Genomic DNA, 16,069 nt, shown 5'->3' on the forward strand with positions numbered 1-16,069 from the left:
TGGAGGATATTATCTCTTCAGCCATCTCTGCCCCACCATCACCCACCCAACTCTCTCTCGCCTCTTGCTCTCTCTCTTTCTCTCTCTGACACACACACACACACACACACACACACACACACACACTCCCCTATACGCCAAATCCCTCAGACTGCCAGCCTAAGCACTACACACACCCACACACACATATATAAACAAAGGGGGATTAGATAGACAGACTCACAGCTACACACACACTCACTCCCTCTCTACACAAACAGGTATAAACATACGCGCACTCTGTGCCCTCAATTTCTTTTACTCTTGTGATTTTTATTTCCTTTTCGTCTTGTCTCCTCTTTATTGAAAACTCACGCTGCATGCAAACAGGAGTTAACACGCAGAAACCCATGTGAGAGTATGAGTATTGAGTGTTGGTCTGTGAGATGATTCCATGAAAAATCGAATAAATGGTTAACGGCCTGCAGAGTGTGTATTGGTGTGAGTGTGGTTGTCTGTATGTGTTTTCCTTTCTCCCTGTCGTTTGTCTGAAGTTACTTTCTGTCCTTTTAAGGTAGTTAGTGACTGGCCTCTCTCTGCTAAGTCTCCCTATGTCTCTCTACCTTTCTCTCTTTCTTGCTTTTTTCCACTCTCTATCTCCTCTCTCTCTTTTCATTGTGCTTCTTGCCTTCAATCCGTCCATCCCTCTTTCTGCAGCTTTGTTTTTCCATTTCGTCTGGTTTCTATCTCCTCCTCAGCACCGTAGCAAGAATCCATCCATATAAGTCATTTTACCCAGTGCTGAGCCTGAAAATCTCATTTCTCTTTAACCAAGTGGAGAAATCTCTCAACAGGTAAGATAATCCCACTTGTTTCAAATGCAAATCAATTTGCGTCAAGAATCGTTCTGCACTCAAGTGCCACACTCAAATCAATACGATACAAGTGAGGTGATCTGCCTTCTCCTGTGTTTCGAAAAGGCTTTTATTTCTGAGGCTGAAAAAAACCCACAACACTTAGGCTGCACTCGAAGCGAGGGGACATTATCTCGTCTCTACAGGCAAATTTATTTACTGAAAATGAGATCCTTTTTGGTGGTGCACACGTTTTTTTCCCTTCCATATGAGACCATGTGTGTGCGGTTGTCCCCGTTTGCCCTGTCTGATATGTTTGTGCCACAGCAGCGTGCTAGCCAAAGTGCAGCACCGATCAGGACTGCTCTCTGCCAACACTTCACATTGTCACACTGGAGCATGTCACCAGAAACTATTGACGCCCTATCAATTGTTTTCTCCCCCAGTCTCTGTCCTAACATTCCACCACAAAGTAAGTGATGCCTGTAGCATTGAGGGAAGAAACGACGAAAGAGGGCTGTATGGAAAAAGGGGAAATGGGGAAGAGTGGGGGAAGGGTGATAGCGGTATGAGAAAGCAGCTTTTGAAATATCCCCACACACCACCACACGCCATTCTCCTCGAGAGTGGCTGAAATCGGAGCTCTTTGTGAAAGCGCCATAAGAGCATTTCTGGTTCATACGATGAGCCGCGGCGTACAAAGAGAAAAGGCGAGGGGAGGGATAAAAGGCAAACAGAAAGAGGATGAAAAAAACGTAAAGGAAAGATAGATAAGGGATGAAAGGTTGGATAGGTGGTACAGAGAGGTGAGAAAATATAGCTTCCCCCATAGGATTTCACTCTCTTTATGGTATTTCCATAATCCCCAAGAGAGAGAAATGCAACACTTCCCCTTTGAGGGATTAAAGCGAGACTGTTTCTCAGCTTGCAACAATTGGCATTGTTCAGTAAAGTAAGCTGGGCCTGGCTGCAGAGGAGGGCCAAGATAAAGAGTGCAACGACAGTTGAGCGCTAGGATTAGACTGATGTATTGTTTTACTGAGGGTCGATGTGGGCCTCTTAGCAGAATCATCCATCTCTGAAATCATGAGAAATCATTCCCGATTGATGTAATGGAATGCATTTTTTAAATAATTATTGGTTTTGTATCAAATGTCTGACCGGATCAATGGCTCCACTAATATATTGGACAGCCTTTCAGGTTTGGTCATTCCAAGACAATCAATAATATCCAATGGACGGGCTGTAATCAATGAAAACATTAGCAGAGTAAATCAACCCCTTTGTTTCAAACTTTGACCTGCAATTTAAAATCTTCATCGATAACAACCCATCACGACAGTGCTCACATTCAATGGCAGAGATGGCCAGAGAGACCAAAGTGGAAAAAGATAACATCATTAGTAATACAAATAAGCCATTCGAATGAACTCTGTGACTGTCTTTCAGCAGCCAAGCTAATGAGACATGTTACAGAAACCACAGAGAAAAGTTTGCAGAGATAATGCTAGCATGTAGTCACTCTTCTGCCAAGCTCTGAGAAACAGCCCTGTGCTAATTATTCAATTACACAAATATGTCCATAAATGTTGAGGACCAATCTCTCGGGGTCTATAACATGAAGAGTTATGTCAAATAAAACCACACTTGAATGGTAGCTATAAGGAAGTTAGCATAGCAGAGTAACAGAAGAGTGTCAATGATTATACAAATGCTGTGCATGCCAAGCTGACTCTTATCAACAGCATTCATGGAGTTCAACTGGGCTAAAGAAGTTCGAAGCACATACTAGCTAACCAGCTAGCTATGCTAACAGTCAAGAACTGTTTTATAATGGGTGTTTTAACTAGTTGACCTAAAAATATACATTGTATGTGTAAAAAAGTGGGAGAAGACAACTTTGGAATGTGAAATGTTGATACATATTCAGTTGGTAAAATGAAACAATCAACACAGTGAGATAAGATTGGAGCTTAGAAAATATTGTTTTGATTTTACTGTGATATTAAGAACCTGCTAATCGATTTTGAAATCTCACTTTCACAGCAAAGTATCAGTTGCCACTGAGGTTGGACCCGTCTATCAGCTGGAAACACAAAGCGAACTCACCTTGGTATCGAACAGTCTTGCGCGGCATTGGGTTCCAGTTGAGACCCATCGCCTTCTCCCATCCAATCAGAATCAGCACAAGCAAGACCTTCATCCCTCCCATGTCAGTTCCCATTTGTCGGAACTGGGGCGGAGTGATGGATCGAGGGATCAATCCGTTGATCAGAGCCACTAGAGAGGGTAGTGGGGGTCCTGGCAGCCTGCCACACAGAGAGGAAAAGCAAAACATCAGCGGGAGGCAGCAATTCACTTCCTTTATTGACTTGGTTGTTTATCAGAGACGATTTTGTCAAAACAGTATTCACAACATGCACACTTTTCAAACAGCCACACAACAGTTCCCACGTTCAAGCTGCACTAAAAAGATAAACTCCTCACTCTGAAAACATGTACTTTAAAATTGAACATGGTCATTGAAATCCACAAAACAGAAATGAGTGCTGCAAATCATTAAAGCCAACAAGGACATTGTTATAATCTGTGTTTGTGCTTGTGAGAGTGAGTTTCTGCCAACCAAAACAAACCAAACATTTTAATGACTTTTAGCCTTGGGGGTTATACAGGAAAGTTTTGCTGTCCCTCCCTCATACTGACTGATAATCCAGCTATCGCTACTCAAAAAGCTCGGAAATAGCTTATCGCTGCACTCTTGTCAAGCCAATTCAGCAACAGCATATTAAACTGGGGCTGAGTTATCAAAGTTAATTGGCGCTGGCAATGCATCAAACACCAACATGTTGGGAAATGAATGTCGAGGCAAGGACAGTCCAATAGCACTGTGTTGTAAAATGAATCAGTTCATACCTAATGAACATGTCAAGTGTGCAGCTGCAGTTGCATTACAGTCTAATAACAGCACAGGATGATTGACTTATCACTGTGCTGCAGGTGACACTGATGCACAGGGCCAGAAGAGGAACTTCACATTAAAATAGTGCTTACACACACACACAATGAAACACCGTTTGGTTTTGTATGCCTTGGAGGACCTGCCAGCACTCAATCGTTTGCGTTATGTCATATCATCATTAAGTATGAACTCTGTGTCATCAATAAGTGGCATAAAAAAGCATTGACACATCTTCTCCTTACGGCGTCTAGCATATTGGACAGCTGTTGTGAGTGGATTTGTTTGCTAGCCACCTGTGCTGACAAACCTCTAAGCTCAATGACGCCAAGTGGATTGTTTGCTTGGTCCTCTACAAACCCTTCAGATGGTCGTATATCAGGAAATCTAGACAGTTTCATTGCCTCCACTGGATAAGTTTTCACTGACATGTTTGTCTGTTTGTTAGTTAGGAAGATTTTGTAATAACTACAGGACAGATTACCATGAAACTTGGTGGAAGGATGCAGTATGAATCAGGGGAGAAACCATTCATTTTTAGTGCCAATCCAGATATTTGTCATTTCACTTCCTTAAACATCTCAACATGGGACATTTTTTGACATTTCCACACATTTCTCATGGAATAGTTCATAGGTGTTTATGACAACGGCATATTTGGGTGCCTGATATCTATGAGTGTGAGCAACTTAGTGCAGCTTGGGACTGTTTACACTGGCAAAGGTATGGTCTCTTCAGAGTGCCATTCTAGTTTGTTAAAGTGTTGATACTCACAAATGACAAATACTTGTATTGTCTTACTTCATTCTAACCCTGCAGATGATTTAATTTACCCGGTTTTCAAGACATGTGAGATCTCTGCTGCCTTTTGAAAACAGTAGAGGTTGAGTGGAGTTTAGTCAGTTTTGCTCAAAGCGATAGGATTCAACATCCAATAACCATCTATTTTACTAAAGGCCTCATTATGCTTCAAACTAATGATGATGATATGATTTGCCTTTAGACAGTGCCTTATGTTTATAGTGTTTGTAACTGTTTCATGTTACCACACCCTAAAGTCAGATAATACTATCATATTCCCCCTTCAGGCAGCATACGTGATCTAAATGCAATTAATTGTACACATGCTGAGCAATTCAAGCTGCCTCTTATCAACCGCATTCATGGTGTCCATCTGGGTTAAACACATGTAAAGACGTTGTGTGAAGAATCAGGAAAGATGAATGATAATACCACTTGAAAGGGGGTTTCATACACTTATATAATCTAATGAGCATTTTTGTTAGAAGCATCCTAAAGTCTTTAGAATTATCAGCAAAATATTCTCTCCCCTCTAATATAGGGACCATTTTCAGTAGAAAGTAGTTATTTTATTAACTCTCCATGGTATGGTCTGTGAAACACTGCCTAGAAAGTGGGGACACAGTTAAATTAAAATGTCATTTTTAATTGTCATTAGTTCCTAGAGCAGAAATTTGCGTTCACAGCTCTTTTGTTCTATTCCAATGGCAGCAGACGTCCCTGTGTTGGATATCTTTAAACCCCAGCACAAAACAAAATACGTCGTCATGGCTTAGCCCCACCAGTTGTAAGTAGATATGTTTGTCTGATTTGGCAAACAGATACTTTAATTTTAACTTTAAAGGGGACATATTACGAAAATTCCACTTTTCTAGTGCTTCTACACGTTAATTTGGGTATCTGGTATGTCTACCAACCCAAAAACTCTGGAAAAAAACAACTCCTGCGATTTGAGTGTCTGAGAATGCGCTCCTGTATCAGTCTCTGCTCCAGATATTAGGATTGATGGATCTTTCTTAACATTGGTATTCCTATCAGGACGTCTATTTTCATAAGGATCAAAATGCACACATGAAAATATCATCTGTAAGCTTTCCCACCCTCTGCTGCTGCATATCAGTGAGGGAAATGATGCCTTTGATGATGCAAGACACTGCAAGTTTATTTATGAAGTGCATTACAACAACAAGGCTTTTACTTGACATTAAACATGAACAGCATCAATTAAAGAGGAAAAACTAAAATAAGACCATAGCATTTTTTTTTTTTACATATAGATGCACATACTTTATTTATTAAAGCCTGTGGCAAAAATAAATACATTCAGCCTAAATTTAAAAGAACTAAGAGTTGCAGCAGACCTCTACCTCTCTGGGAGTTTGTTCCATATCTGTAGGGCATAAAAACTGCACACAGAAGTAAAACTGAACCCTGCTTGTCCATGTTTAGTTTTGACTCTTGGGACACAAAGCAGACCTGACCCAGATGATCTGGAAAGTCTGCTTAACTTAACAGCAGAGCAGAAATGTATTTGGGCCCAAATCCAGTCATTGCTTAACAGACAAACATTTGTATTTTGAAATGCTCTGACAGACAATGACAGAAATTATATTATCCATGATCTGAATGAGTTGCAAATGTTTTTAAATTTTTTCAAAGAGACCTGTTAACACTAATAGAGTAGTCATGTTGACTGATTATAAATGCATGGACAAGGTTTTTCAAATCCTGCTACGGCTTTATTCCTCTAATAATCTATATGTTCTCAAGGTGTAAGCTTATATTGTAATTGTTTATAACTTTCTTATACATAAATGTCCTCTAAGATATTCCAACGAGGTGCCACTGTATGATTTTAAGCGAATCCAATTGATGATTTAACAAGAGTAGTCTCAGGCCTCAATTCTAACCAGAAGACATAGACAGATGCTCAGTGCCAAGAAGTTGTGCTGTTGAAAAACTGCATTTTCAAGTATTTTATTAAAATACTGGAGATTTAATATTATCCTTTAAATTTGAATAAGTGATGTCTCTAGATTGTTCTTTTTTAAAGGTTAAGTGTATAGAATCTAGAGACATCTACTGGTGAGGTTGCATGCTGCAGCTTATTTTATATTCAATTTCTGCCAATAAATCCCTTTCACTTAAACCTTACACACTGGACCTTTAAGATGGTCTTGACGACTGTTGTTTTTGGCATGCTCATAGGAGAAGGGAACCCATTGACATGTAAATGGGCACAAAATGTCAATCTGTTTACTTTATCTCAGCAAAAGAAAGAAAGACACCTTTGTGATATGTAGCACATTTTATGTCTCCTACTCCCTCCCCCTCATCTATTCCCACTTGTGAATAATAATTGTGTGTGCTGGCAAAAAACAAACTAGCTAAACATTTGGTCTATTTGGCAGATTGGCAGTGGAGATAATTGAGATATTGAGGTGTGTGTGTGTGTGTGTGTCTGAGTGCATGTGCTCGTGTCTGTGTGCCACAATCGAACCAATGTAACTGTTATTGAACAGTTTTGAGAGGAAAATAAGAAGTGGCTGAAAGAGGGAAGAAAAAACCTCAACCCCCCCTCACCCCAGCTTCTCCCAAATCACCCTCCACCCCTAGATCAGATCATAGCGGTGTGCTGTTAAATGAGCGTGCTTAAATGCTGGGTTTGGGTGAAAGCTCTCCAAGCCTTGCAGTGCAGACTACCAGCTTTATTGGATCGATGCTGGAGGCCTTGCCGGCCAACGCATGAGTGAGCCGAGAAGAGATTGAGATGGAGGGAGCGAGGGGGGGTGGAGAGATGAAGGGCTGACTGAAAGGAAGAGGAAGAAAAGGACGGAGAGTTATGGAAAAATAAGAAAAAACACGTCTGGAGATGTTGCATGGTTTGCAATTCATCCCTTTTTCCCCCTTCCTCCACATGCACTCTTCTAAGTCTGCGCAGAGAGGTAACAAAGTGAAGTGTGCATCCTATAGGCCAGATTAAGTGAAGAGGCAGCATGTAAACACTACAGGGAAAGATGAGGATGAAAAGGACATTGGAGGACATGGAGATTCAAGGGTTCTGCCTGTAACAACAAAAGCTTAAAAGTCCTCAGTTTTAACCTTGTTCTCATTTGTTTTTACTGTTTATTTCCCATTTGTTATTACTTCATTTAATATTCCTCTGTTCACTCTTTTCTGGTATCTATCGTAAATTATCCTGCCAAAGTAGTATACAAAATGTTGATTTTCAAATCCAGGAAACAATGGAAAGTCATAATGAAATATCACCTATAAGACAGAGCTATTTGAACATTGAGCTTGTCCACTGTTTTTCCTTTTAACCTTATGCATGGAGGGACCCCCCACCACCCTCCTTGTCCATAACCGGTAAAAGTAGATATATAGTGTAGAGAAAGGAAAAACTCCTGAGGGGTTGGTATGACCAGCAAGCATTGGTCAGGGACATGACATTTTATGTCAACATACCCAGAATATCCGGGTGAACTTGACCAAACGATTGCGATCAGGCTAAATGGTCACATGAAGCTGGTTATCAACTCGGTTAGTCATGTTTCCCTCTTCAAGATCTGAGCGCGTGACGGGGGTGGGGCTTACTGCATATGACCAATCACAGACATGGACGAGTGAACTAACAGCAGAGCTGCATATTTCACAAACAAGGAGCAAACTGTTGAAAAGTACGAGGAAAACAAACACATTATCCAGACTAAAATAAACACAGTTACAGCTGCTAAATGAAAGAAGGACGACTACAGTGTCCAAAATGTACTTTAGTAGAACTACAGAAGTAGCACAACACATGTGAAAGTACTTATTATGCTCTACGAACGTTTATATGTTATCTCTTGAAACAGAAGTTATAAGTGGCTCAAAATCGAAGCCAGGTCAGTTTAAGTTGCCTCAAAGTGCACCGTGATACATTAATCGACTAAATGCACTACATTTAACCATCATCTGTAATATTACATAGTGGTCAGTAAACATGGTAACAGATTACCCCACTAGCATGTGCAGTAGCTGTATAAACTTCTTTACTAACCAGGAAAGGCACGCTCCTCAGTTCAGTCAGTGTGATTCATTTAGCTGCTTTAATAGCATTAAGCAGAGGGAGTATATACAGCGCCAATATATAAAATCCAGTCAGTCACTATGGAGCAATAACAATCAACTAAGGACGGACTGGCTTGCTGCAGTTCGGTTTTTCATTCAGTTTTGCTGAATATTTTTCTTAACTTGACACCGCTCTGCTGATAATATTGCACACTGAATCTGCAGGCTACATCTTCAGGGAACTATATGAACGCCGGGGGAGATAGTTGGAGTCAGTCTATGATGTATTCTTCTTTTACTTTTTCCTTCCTCTTCTCTTTATATCAAAGCGACTCTTACGGCTCCACGCTGGGCCGTTAAGAGCGAGGTTCAGCCTCCCTCTCCGCCGACGAACAAATTGACTCGCCTGCTCCGTCTCTCACCACGTCCTCTTTAAGGTCCTGCCGTGTCACATGACTCTGCGGGCGGTATCAAATCATCTTTTAGCTGCTGGTGTTGTTGAGCCTGGTTTAGCTAATGAGCTGAGACACTGCAGCCTAATAATGTCAGTCAGCGCTCCACAATGGAGAGCTCAATAAACCCTGCAGAGATGTAGGCCACATGTTCTGATTAGGTTGCTGAGTGCTTTGTTGTGGCTGCGCCTGTCGATGAGTGTTGTCTCATGTGCACGTGCGTCTTCTTCGCCTGCGTGTGTTCAGCGTGCATTTGTTTGTCGTGATGAGTGTATGGAGGTGAGATGAGTCCCTCAAGAGAGAAGCAAAGCGAGGTGGGTTCTTCGAAGAGAGCGGATGAACGTTTTCGAACCCAATCTGTCTGCCTGCTCCTCTTCACCGCTGCATCTCTCTTTTTCCCACTGTCCTCTTCCTGACCTTCATTTTCTTCACCTCTCCTTTCCTGGCAGCCTTTTCTTTCCCATCCTCCCATATCACCACACACACACACACACACACACACACACACACACACACACACACACACACACACACAAACACACACGAACACACACTGACCTCTGTTGCTGTCCCAGCTGATTGCTAGTCCTCACAGGCATTGTTTGACCTATAACCTCAACCCCTGCCCCCTTTGTAAGTTAAAGAGAGCTGGGGCGTAGCATCCACCACTCAGACTACTATCACAGTGGGACAGACTTAATGTCCATTAACCCGTAACTGCCCCACACCCCACTACACACACAAACACACATACACTTATGTATGGATGGACCACCGGACAGCCCCCCACCCTTCATCTCCTCTCTCGCCTCCCTGTAAAACAAACACAGCAGCTACCGTCAGCTCTCTTCCTTCCTTCCTTCCTTCCTTCCTGCCTGCAGCCCCATACCCTCCCCTATCCCTCCACCTTTTATTGCACCAGCAGCTTTTAAATAAACACACACAAACACACACAAGTGCAATCTCTCACTCACACAAAACCCAAATAGAACAAGCTGGATCAAACGATTTCACACCTTGTGGACAGGAGGATGACAGCGGTTCCAAGCTTCTATACCGTCTGACCCTCCCTAGGAAATCAACATGGTGAGAAGTTGGCGCAGTGCTGGTGTATTAATAGTTGAGTAATATTTAATAGTTATAGCTGATTCTCAACAATGAATCATTGGAGAATTCAAGGTGGAGTTCTTGATACAATGATAGTCTAAAAAGCACTAGCCCCCACTCAGTACTGAAGCCAACACTAGTAAGGCTTCAGAACTGACATGGATGTAAAATATATTGTAGTTATAAAATAAGAGTTTGTTTAAAGTAAATTCCTGAGTGTTTACAGCGCCCTGGTACCCTGGTGCGAGCCAAGCCCATTGGAACCCTGGCCAGGCATTTTGGGATGATATACAGATTTGGGTCAGGTACAGACATGGTAGCTGATATTTTATGCTTCATGTCATTGGAAAACACGGAGATGGGTCGGATTCAGTTACATAAAAATGACCGCCTGGCGGGTCGGTTTCTAACGAGGCTCGGCCGGTTTGGAAGGAAAGTTGCATTTAAGTACAAACATAGATAATATCTTAAAATAACAATTGGACAGATAACCAGGAAATGTACTTCCGATTTTGAATATCCCTTGACCATAAAGCACTATTATTTATTCTCATCTAGCACCATAGAACCAAAACCTCCAAATTGTAGCTGCCCTTAATACACTCATCTTCTATGTCATCAAAGAAACCTTTTCCGAACGAAGAAGGGAGAATAAGCTGAAAACGACTATAGCAAAAAAACACTCAGCCACGCATGACATAGCATAGGAAATCAATACAGGTCATTTTTGACCCATGTTGTGCATTAGAAAGGGTTTGAATAGTTTGTGTATCAAAGGGTTATATACAGAGTAATCACCTGAACAACTAAACTCAACAGTGCATTTAATCGAGGAAGAGACCATAATGGCACACGGGATGAATGACTAACAGCTGATACATTTTCTGCTGTACCTTGCAGAACTGAGGGCAAAGGAGAATGAAGAAAAGAGCAGACAAGAACTGCAGAAGATTAAAGAAATGTTCATCATGTACAATGACTATCAGGAGCCCAGTGAGGAAGTGGCGACAATGAAAAATTTGAAAAAGGTGGCAGATGACACTATACTTCTAGAGGCAAGTGAGCGGGAATCCGAACTCACACAGGAGAAAGAGAATCTGCTAAATCAAAATCTGGAGCTCTTCATACAGGAGAAGAGTTTCAGTGCTGACCTCAATATCCAGCTCAGGGAAACAAAGTAGACTCTGCTGAGTTTCAGACCGACTGGAGAAAACTTCAGGAGAAATACAACGAGGTCAAAGCAAAGCTGAGGGCTTTTTTGACGGCTTGAATATAATCATAAACTCACCAAGTGTCGCGGCCGCATCAGGCCGGATGAAAATGTCCCCACCTGTTCCCCTTTAGCAGTGCCACTGCGTGTGTGTGTTTGTGTGTGTGTGTGTGTGTGTACAGTATGTGATTGTCTCTGTTATTCTTCACAATAACTGATAATCACATGTATTTAGTTATTAATCCATGATTTCGGATCATGACTCTGGATCATTCTGCTCACTTTAACACTGAAGTCCTGACTTTGTGAGTCACGTTACATGTGTCTCATAAACTCTAGGGAGAATCATACAAACACAAACTATTACGGTCTAGGAACATTTGATGGAAAATTGAATAATAGTTGTAAAACGAGGCTTACTCCCTGTTGCCAGTAGGTGGAACGTTGAAATTTGACCTCATCATCAACGTCTTGAGGCTCTTGTGACAAAGTTTGACATGGTTGTGGTCAAACTTGGTCAAAAGTGTAAGACGTGCAAAAAAAAAGACATGTCCTGTTGCCACAAGGGGGTGCTGGGATTTTAAGTCATGGTAACTGTGTAGAAGTCATCAAGCCGGGACTCCTGTCATACATATCCAGTTTGGAGTCAATTGGACCATGTATGTCCGAGATACATAAACCTTGTGTTTTGATGGCGTCTAATCAAACTTTGATGCCATGCCACGGTCCCACCTTGTGACGAAAACTCACAATTTAGGTTACTTCTAATCTCCTCATGTTAACATAACACTCACCGAATTTGAAGTCGATCTGATGAAAGCTCCAGGAGGAGTTTGTTAAGATACACAATCTGTAAAACCAGCCAAAATGGCCCAAAGAAAACAAATCAAAGTGGTGCCAGATAGACGTATTTACCGAAGTTTGCGAAGATAAGTTATACCACGAGGAATTACTGTTGAGTGAGTTTTTCGAGTTTGTTCAAGCCATCAAAAATGCGACTAATTCTCCTGAATTATTACACGAAAAGCAATCGGGCCTCTGCACTGTCGATGCTCAGGCCCTAATGATAACAAGATTCAATACCAAATGCTAATCTGGGACCCAAGATCACCTTGTTTCATTGTTGTAAATTAAACAATTTCTGAGGCTTCCAGATTTAAATAGGGGAGTCTGTGAATCCACCACAGACACAAGAAGATTGTATATGATCATTTCACCAATTTAGATGGTTGTTTACAGCTGAATCATTCTGATGAGAGATTAGCTTTAAGAACATGGAGGTTGCTCAAAAACTGTTTGGCTGATTTGAATCCAAGCGAACACACTGCAACTTGCAAAGTGTGACAGCTTTAGCGAACGGCCTGGACTATAAATGTAAAAACACACAATGGCTCCAGTTGTGGCGATGCTTCAAAGGCAAAATTTCAAGGTTCAAGTCAAGAGCAAAACGGCTCTGAAATCGGAGTGAAAAAATATCAGGTTACAGCACTCCCTGTAAAATTGATGACTTGTGGGATGTCAAGTGAAGGAAGTCAACGTGGAGTCTATTTTTATTTTTTTTTGCTATTTCCTCTCACTTATTCACACTGTGCTGTGGAGCCATGCATCCAACAGGGCTGGGTGAAAACATCAAACTGCTCTACATTTCACTTAGCTTAGCTTTTTCCTAAGTATTGACAGGAAAGATGAACAGTGCTGATGCTTTTATTCATAGAGTGGGGCTAACGTAGCAGGTATGTACACACTCTACCACATCATGCAAACTCATGCCTGGTTCACGTTCTATGGAGAATCGACACAGAGCCAACATCATGGTCAAGTGTCCTACGCTGATGTGGGCTTTTTATACTGTGTCTGTTACCAAAATGCTAGTTGGCGAAAGCCCCTGGAAAAAAGTGCTGATGCACTGTATGGATGTGTCTATGAAGGGTCGAATGGCAATAAACTATCATCAAGCCTAGAAAACAATGTATAAATACAAACTGACTCGGACACTTGCGTTCTCACTCATAGCCTCTCTGGAACATTTCAGTAAATTGTCCGCACTTCAGCGCATGTCTGAAAGCAGCTTTACACTGAAATCACTGCAACACAGAAATGAGAGAAGACGTCAGGTTACATCGTCCCCTGCGCTGTGGATATGGTTTCCCTTATTTCCCGTATTTCATTGCCTAAAGATTCGATTACACAGCTTCTGCATGCCTTCCGCATTGATTTAAAAAAGTAGGTATAGATTGGCTCTCAGCGTCTGAGAGTGTTCATTTTAAGACACAGAAGAGCACTTAGAGCAGGTAGAGTATGTGTGCGTGTTTGATAGTCTGCACGGTTTGAAGCACTATCACGCCTGAGTGAGTCTGCATCGAAAAGATAGCATTAACTAGAATATCTGTGAATACAGATGCTACAGATGTGCTTATGCTGACTTCCTCACATTATGGAACTACGTGTGTGTGTGTGTGTGTGTGTGTGTGTGTGTCTGTATGTGTGTGTGTGGGGGGGGGGGTGGGGGGGGGGTGGGTGCTGGCACACTGTGTGCATTGTGTTTGTGTTGAGTTAGCACAGATGAAAGACTGATAATCAAAGAGCGGTTTGATCAGCTGCATGCAGAGTGTGAACGTGTGGCTGTGGAAGATGAATGTGAAAGGCTGTGATCGTGCTTTGTGTCGTGTCCTTCTGAAAACCCCCGACACAATGTTCAAGTCTTAAAAAAAAAGGTGTTTGAAATACCCCTTTAAAGCGCTTTTGAAACCACTCATCAACTTTCATGCACCTGAGCGCATGATTTCCTTTATTAGCATACAACTAATGATTTGCTAACCAGCGGCACGGCATCAAGCAATTCAAATGCATCAAGTTAATGTCATCGACTTTCCGTTCTCATGGTGATTGGAATTCGCTTCCCGTCATAATTACCTCAAACTGAAGCGGAACTGAGCACAGCATTTGACTTTAAACAACCTACTGCAAATTAATGGAAATGTCAAAAAAAAAAAAAAAAAAACTCCCATGAGAGCTTGCAGTGTAACATCTTAGGCTCCCTCCCTGCTGCCTCCCGCCACAGTCCCCTGCTCTTTCATGTCTCTCCCCTGGGAGACTGTGCAGGCCTTCAAATCTCCATCTCAAGCTTTCATCCCTATTGTAGCTCTAGCTCACCCCCATCCCCCGCCAACCAAACCACACACCACCGCCCGCTCCATGTCCACTGTCCAGGCGTGGTCAGCTTCTAATTCTTTGATCGGCACTCTGATCTCTCCCAACAGTGCCAGGGGGCTCCAGATGATTCCAGATGAAATGGATCTGATTTGGACTTTGCCTGCGAGCCAAACACCTGCTCAGACCTGAGGTAGCCGTAGGAGAGGGCGAGATGAAACCGGAGAGACTGACGTCCAGCTAATGAGATGGCGAGATCATGCCTTGGGATTTGTAGTGGTGGACGCGCGCCTGATGGAAGTGGATCAAGATTAAACATTAGGGGGGGTGGATGTGATATTGAGTTACAGTATTTGACAACTAATCTGGGACAAAAGCTTCATCGATACCAGAGACTCGATTTGACGGGTATGAATATATTTGATGCAGCTACCAGGAACAGTCTGGACATAATCCAAGGATAAAATGACGACCTTATAAATTCAACAAGTCTGTGATCAGATATTAAAGCTGCACCAACAAAAATGTATTTTCACAATGGTTTCAGATGGCTGCATGTAATTTGAAAGGACACGTTATCTTACCTTCAGCTAGGCAGCGTTTTATCATCTTTCTGCAAATGTTTTAATTTGACAGTGTGTAACTTGAATGTTTTGGTTCACTCTCTCTACTCTCAAGCTCCTTTATAAATATCCTTAATTTAGTGTTCCATCTAAATGTCAGAATTGTTACAGAATTACCATTTAAAGATCACAGACATCTGGACTGGCCTCTGCGCTGATTGGTCGGTTGAACATCTGTTTCCTTGTTACTGGTTATATGTGGTTATTATCTTTCATTACATGGCATACACATGCCATTCAAAGACATTCAGGTCTATGAGAGTTTATCAGTCTATAGCTGCTTGATCCTTTAACCTGATTAAAGAGACCAGTGTTTTCATTTATGTGACATTAAAGAAATGTGCTTACTGCAGAAAGTCAACAATAACCAGGTGACTTAGTGGATGTGCAGTTACACTGTGTTTTCCCTCTCTCTCAGCCTCTCCATCTCCATGTCTCCCTCTTCCTTTGAAGGGTAGACTTTCTGTTTCTGATAAGCACACACGTGCGGTGAGAAAATGGAAAACTCACGTGCCCACTAGCTGGGTTGACTTGCTTGCCCCTGTGTGAAGGCCCAGGGGATGCTGGGATAGCACTCTGAAAAGTAATTGATGCACATACATGAGTGCACATGTGTTTGCATGTGAGGGTGCAGACACTAGTCCATAATCACAGAGTAGTCATGGGTCGATCAGACTTGCTAAAGGCAACTAACTGGCTTCTTAACTTAGAAAGACACAAATCCAGTATAGGCTATCCTTTGTTCACATTTACTGACTGAACATAGACACTACACACACACAATGCAATGCATGCATTTGCACAAACACACACACAGACATATATGAATGAGCATCATACAGGCTGTGCACACACACAAAACATTAAAGGACTGTTTGATCACA

General features: G+C 41.9%; 1 protein-coding gene across 2 annotated transcripts in view; it reads right to left on the reverse strand.

Moving 5' to 3' along the window:
* The window catches only part of sema4c (sema domain, immunoglobulin domain (Ig), transmembrane domain (TM) and short cytoplasmic domain, (semaphorin) 4C), a 96,939-nt gene that overhangs the window by 41,477 nt on the left and 39,393 nt on the right, over positions 1-16,069 (reverse strand). For both annotated transcript variants that reach the window (XM_053420841.1, XM_053420840.1), the window contains one exon: positions 2,943-3,142. In XM_053420841.1, the coding sequence (XP_053276816.1) occupies positions 2,943-3,057 (115 nt within the window). In that variant the 5' untranslated portion in view covers positions 3,058-3,142. The remainder of the gene's footprint in view (positions 1-2,942; positions 3,143-16,069) is intronic.

This window comes from Pleuronectes platessa, chromosome 4 (genome assembly GCF_947347685.1).
Source record: "Pleuronectes platessa chromosome 4, fPlePla1.1, whole genome shotgun sequence".
NCBI lineage: Eukaryota > Metazoa > Chordata > Actinopteri > Pleuronectiformes > Pleuronectidae > Pleuronectes > Pleuronectes platessa.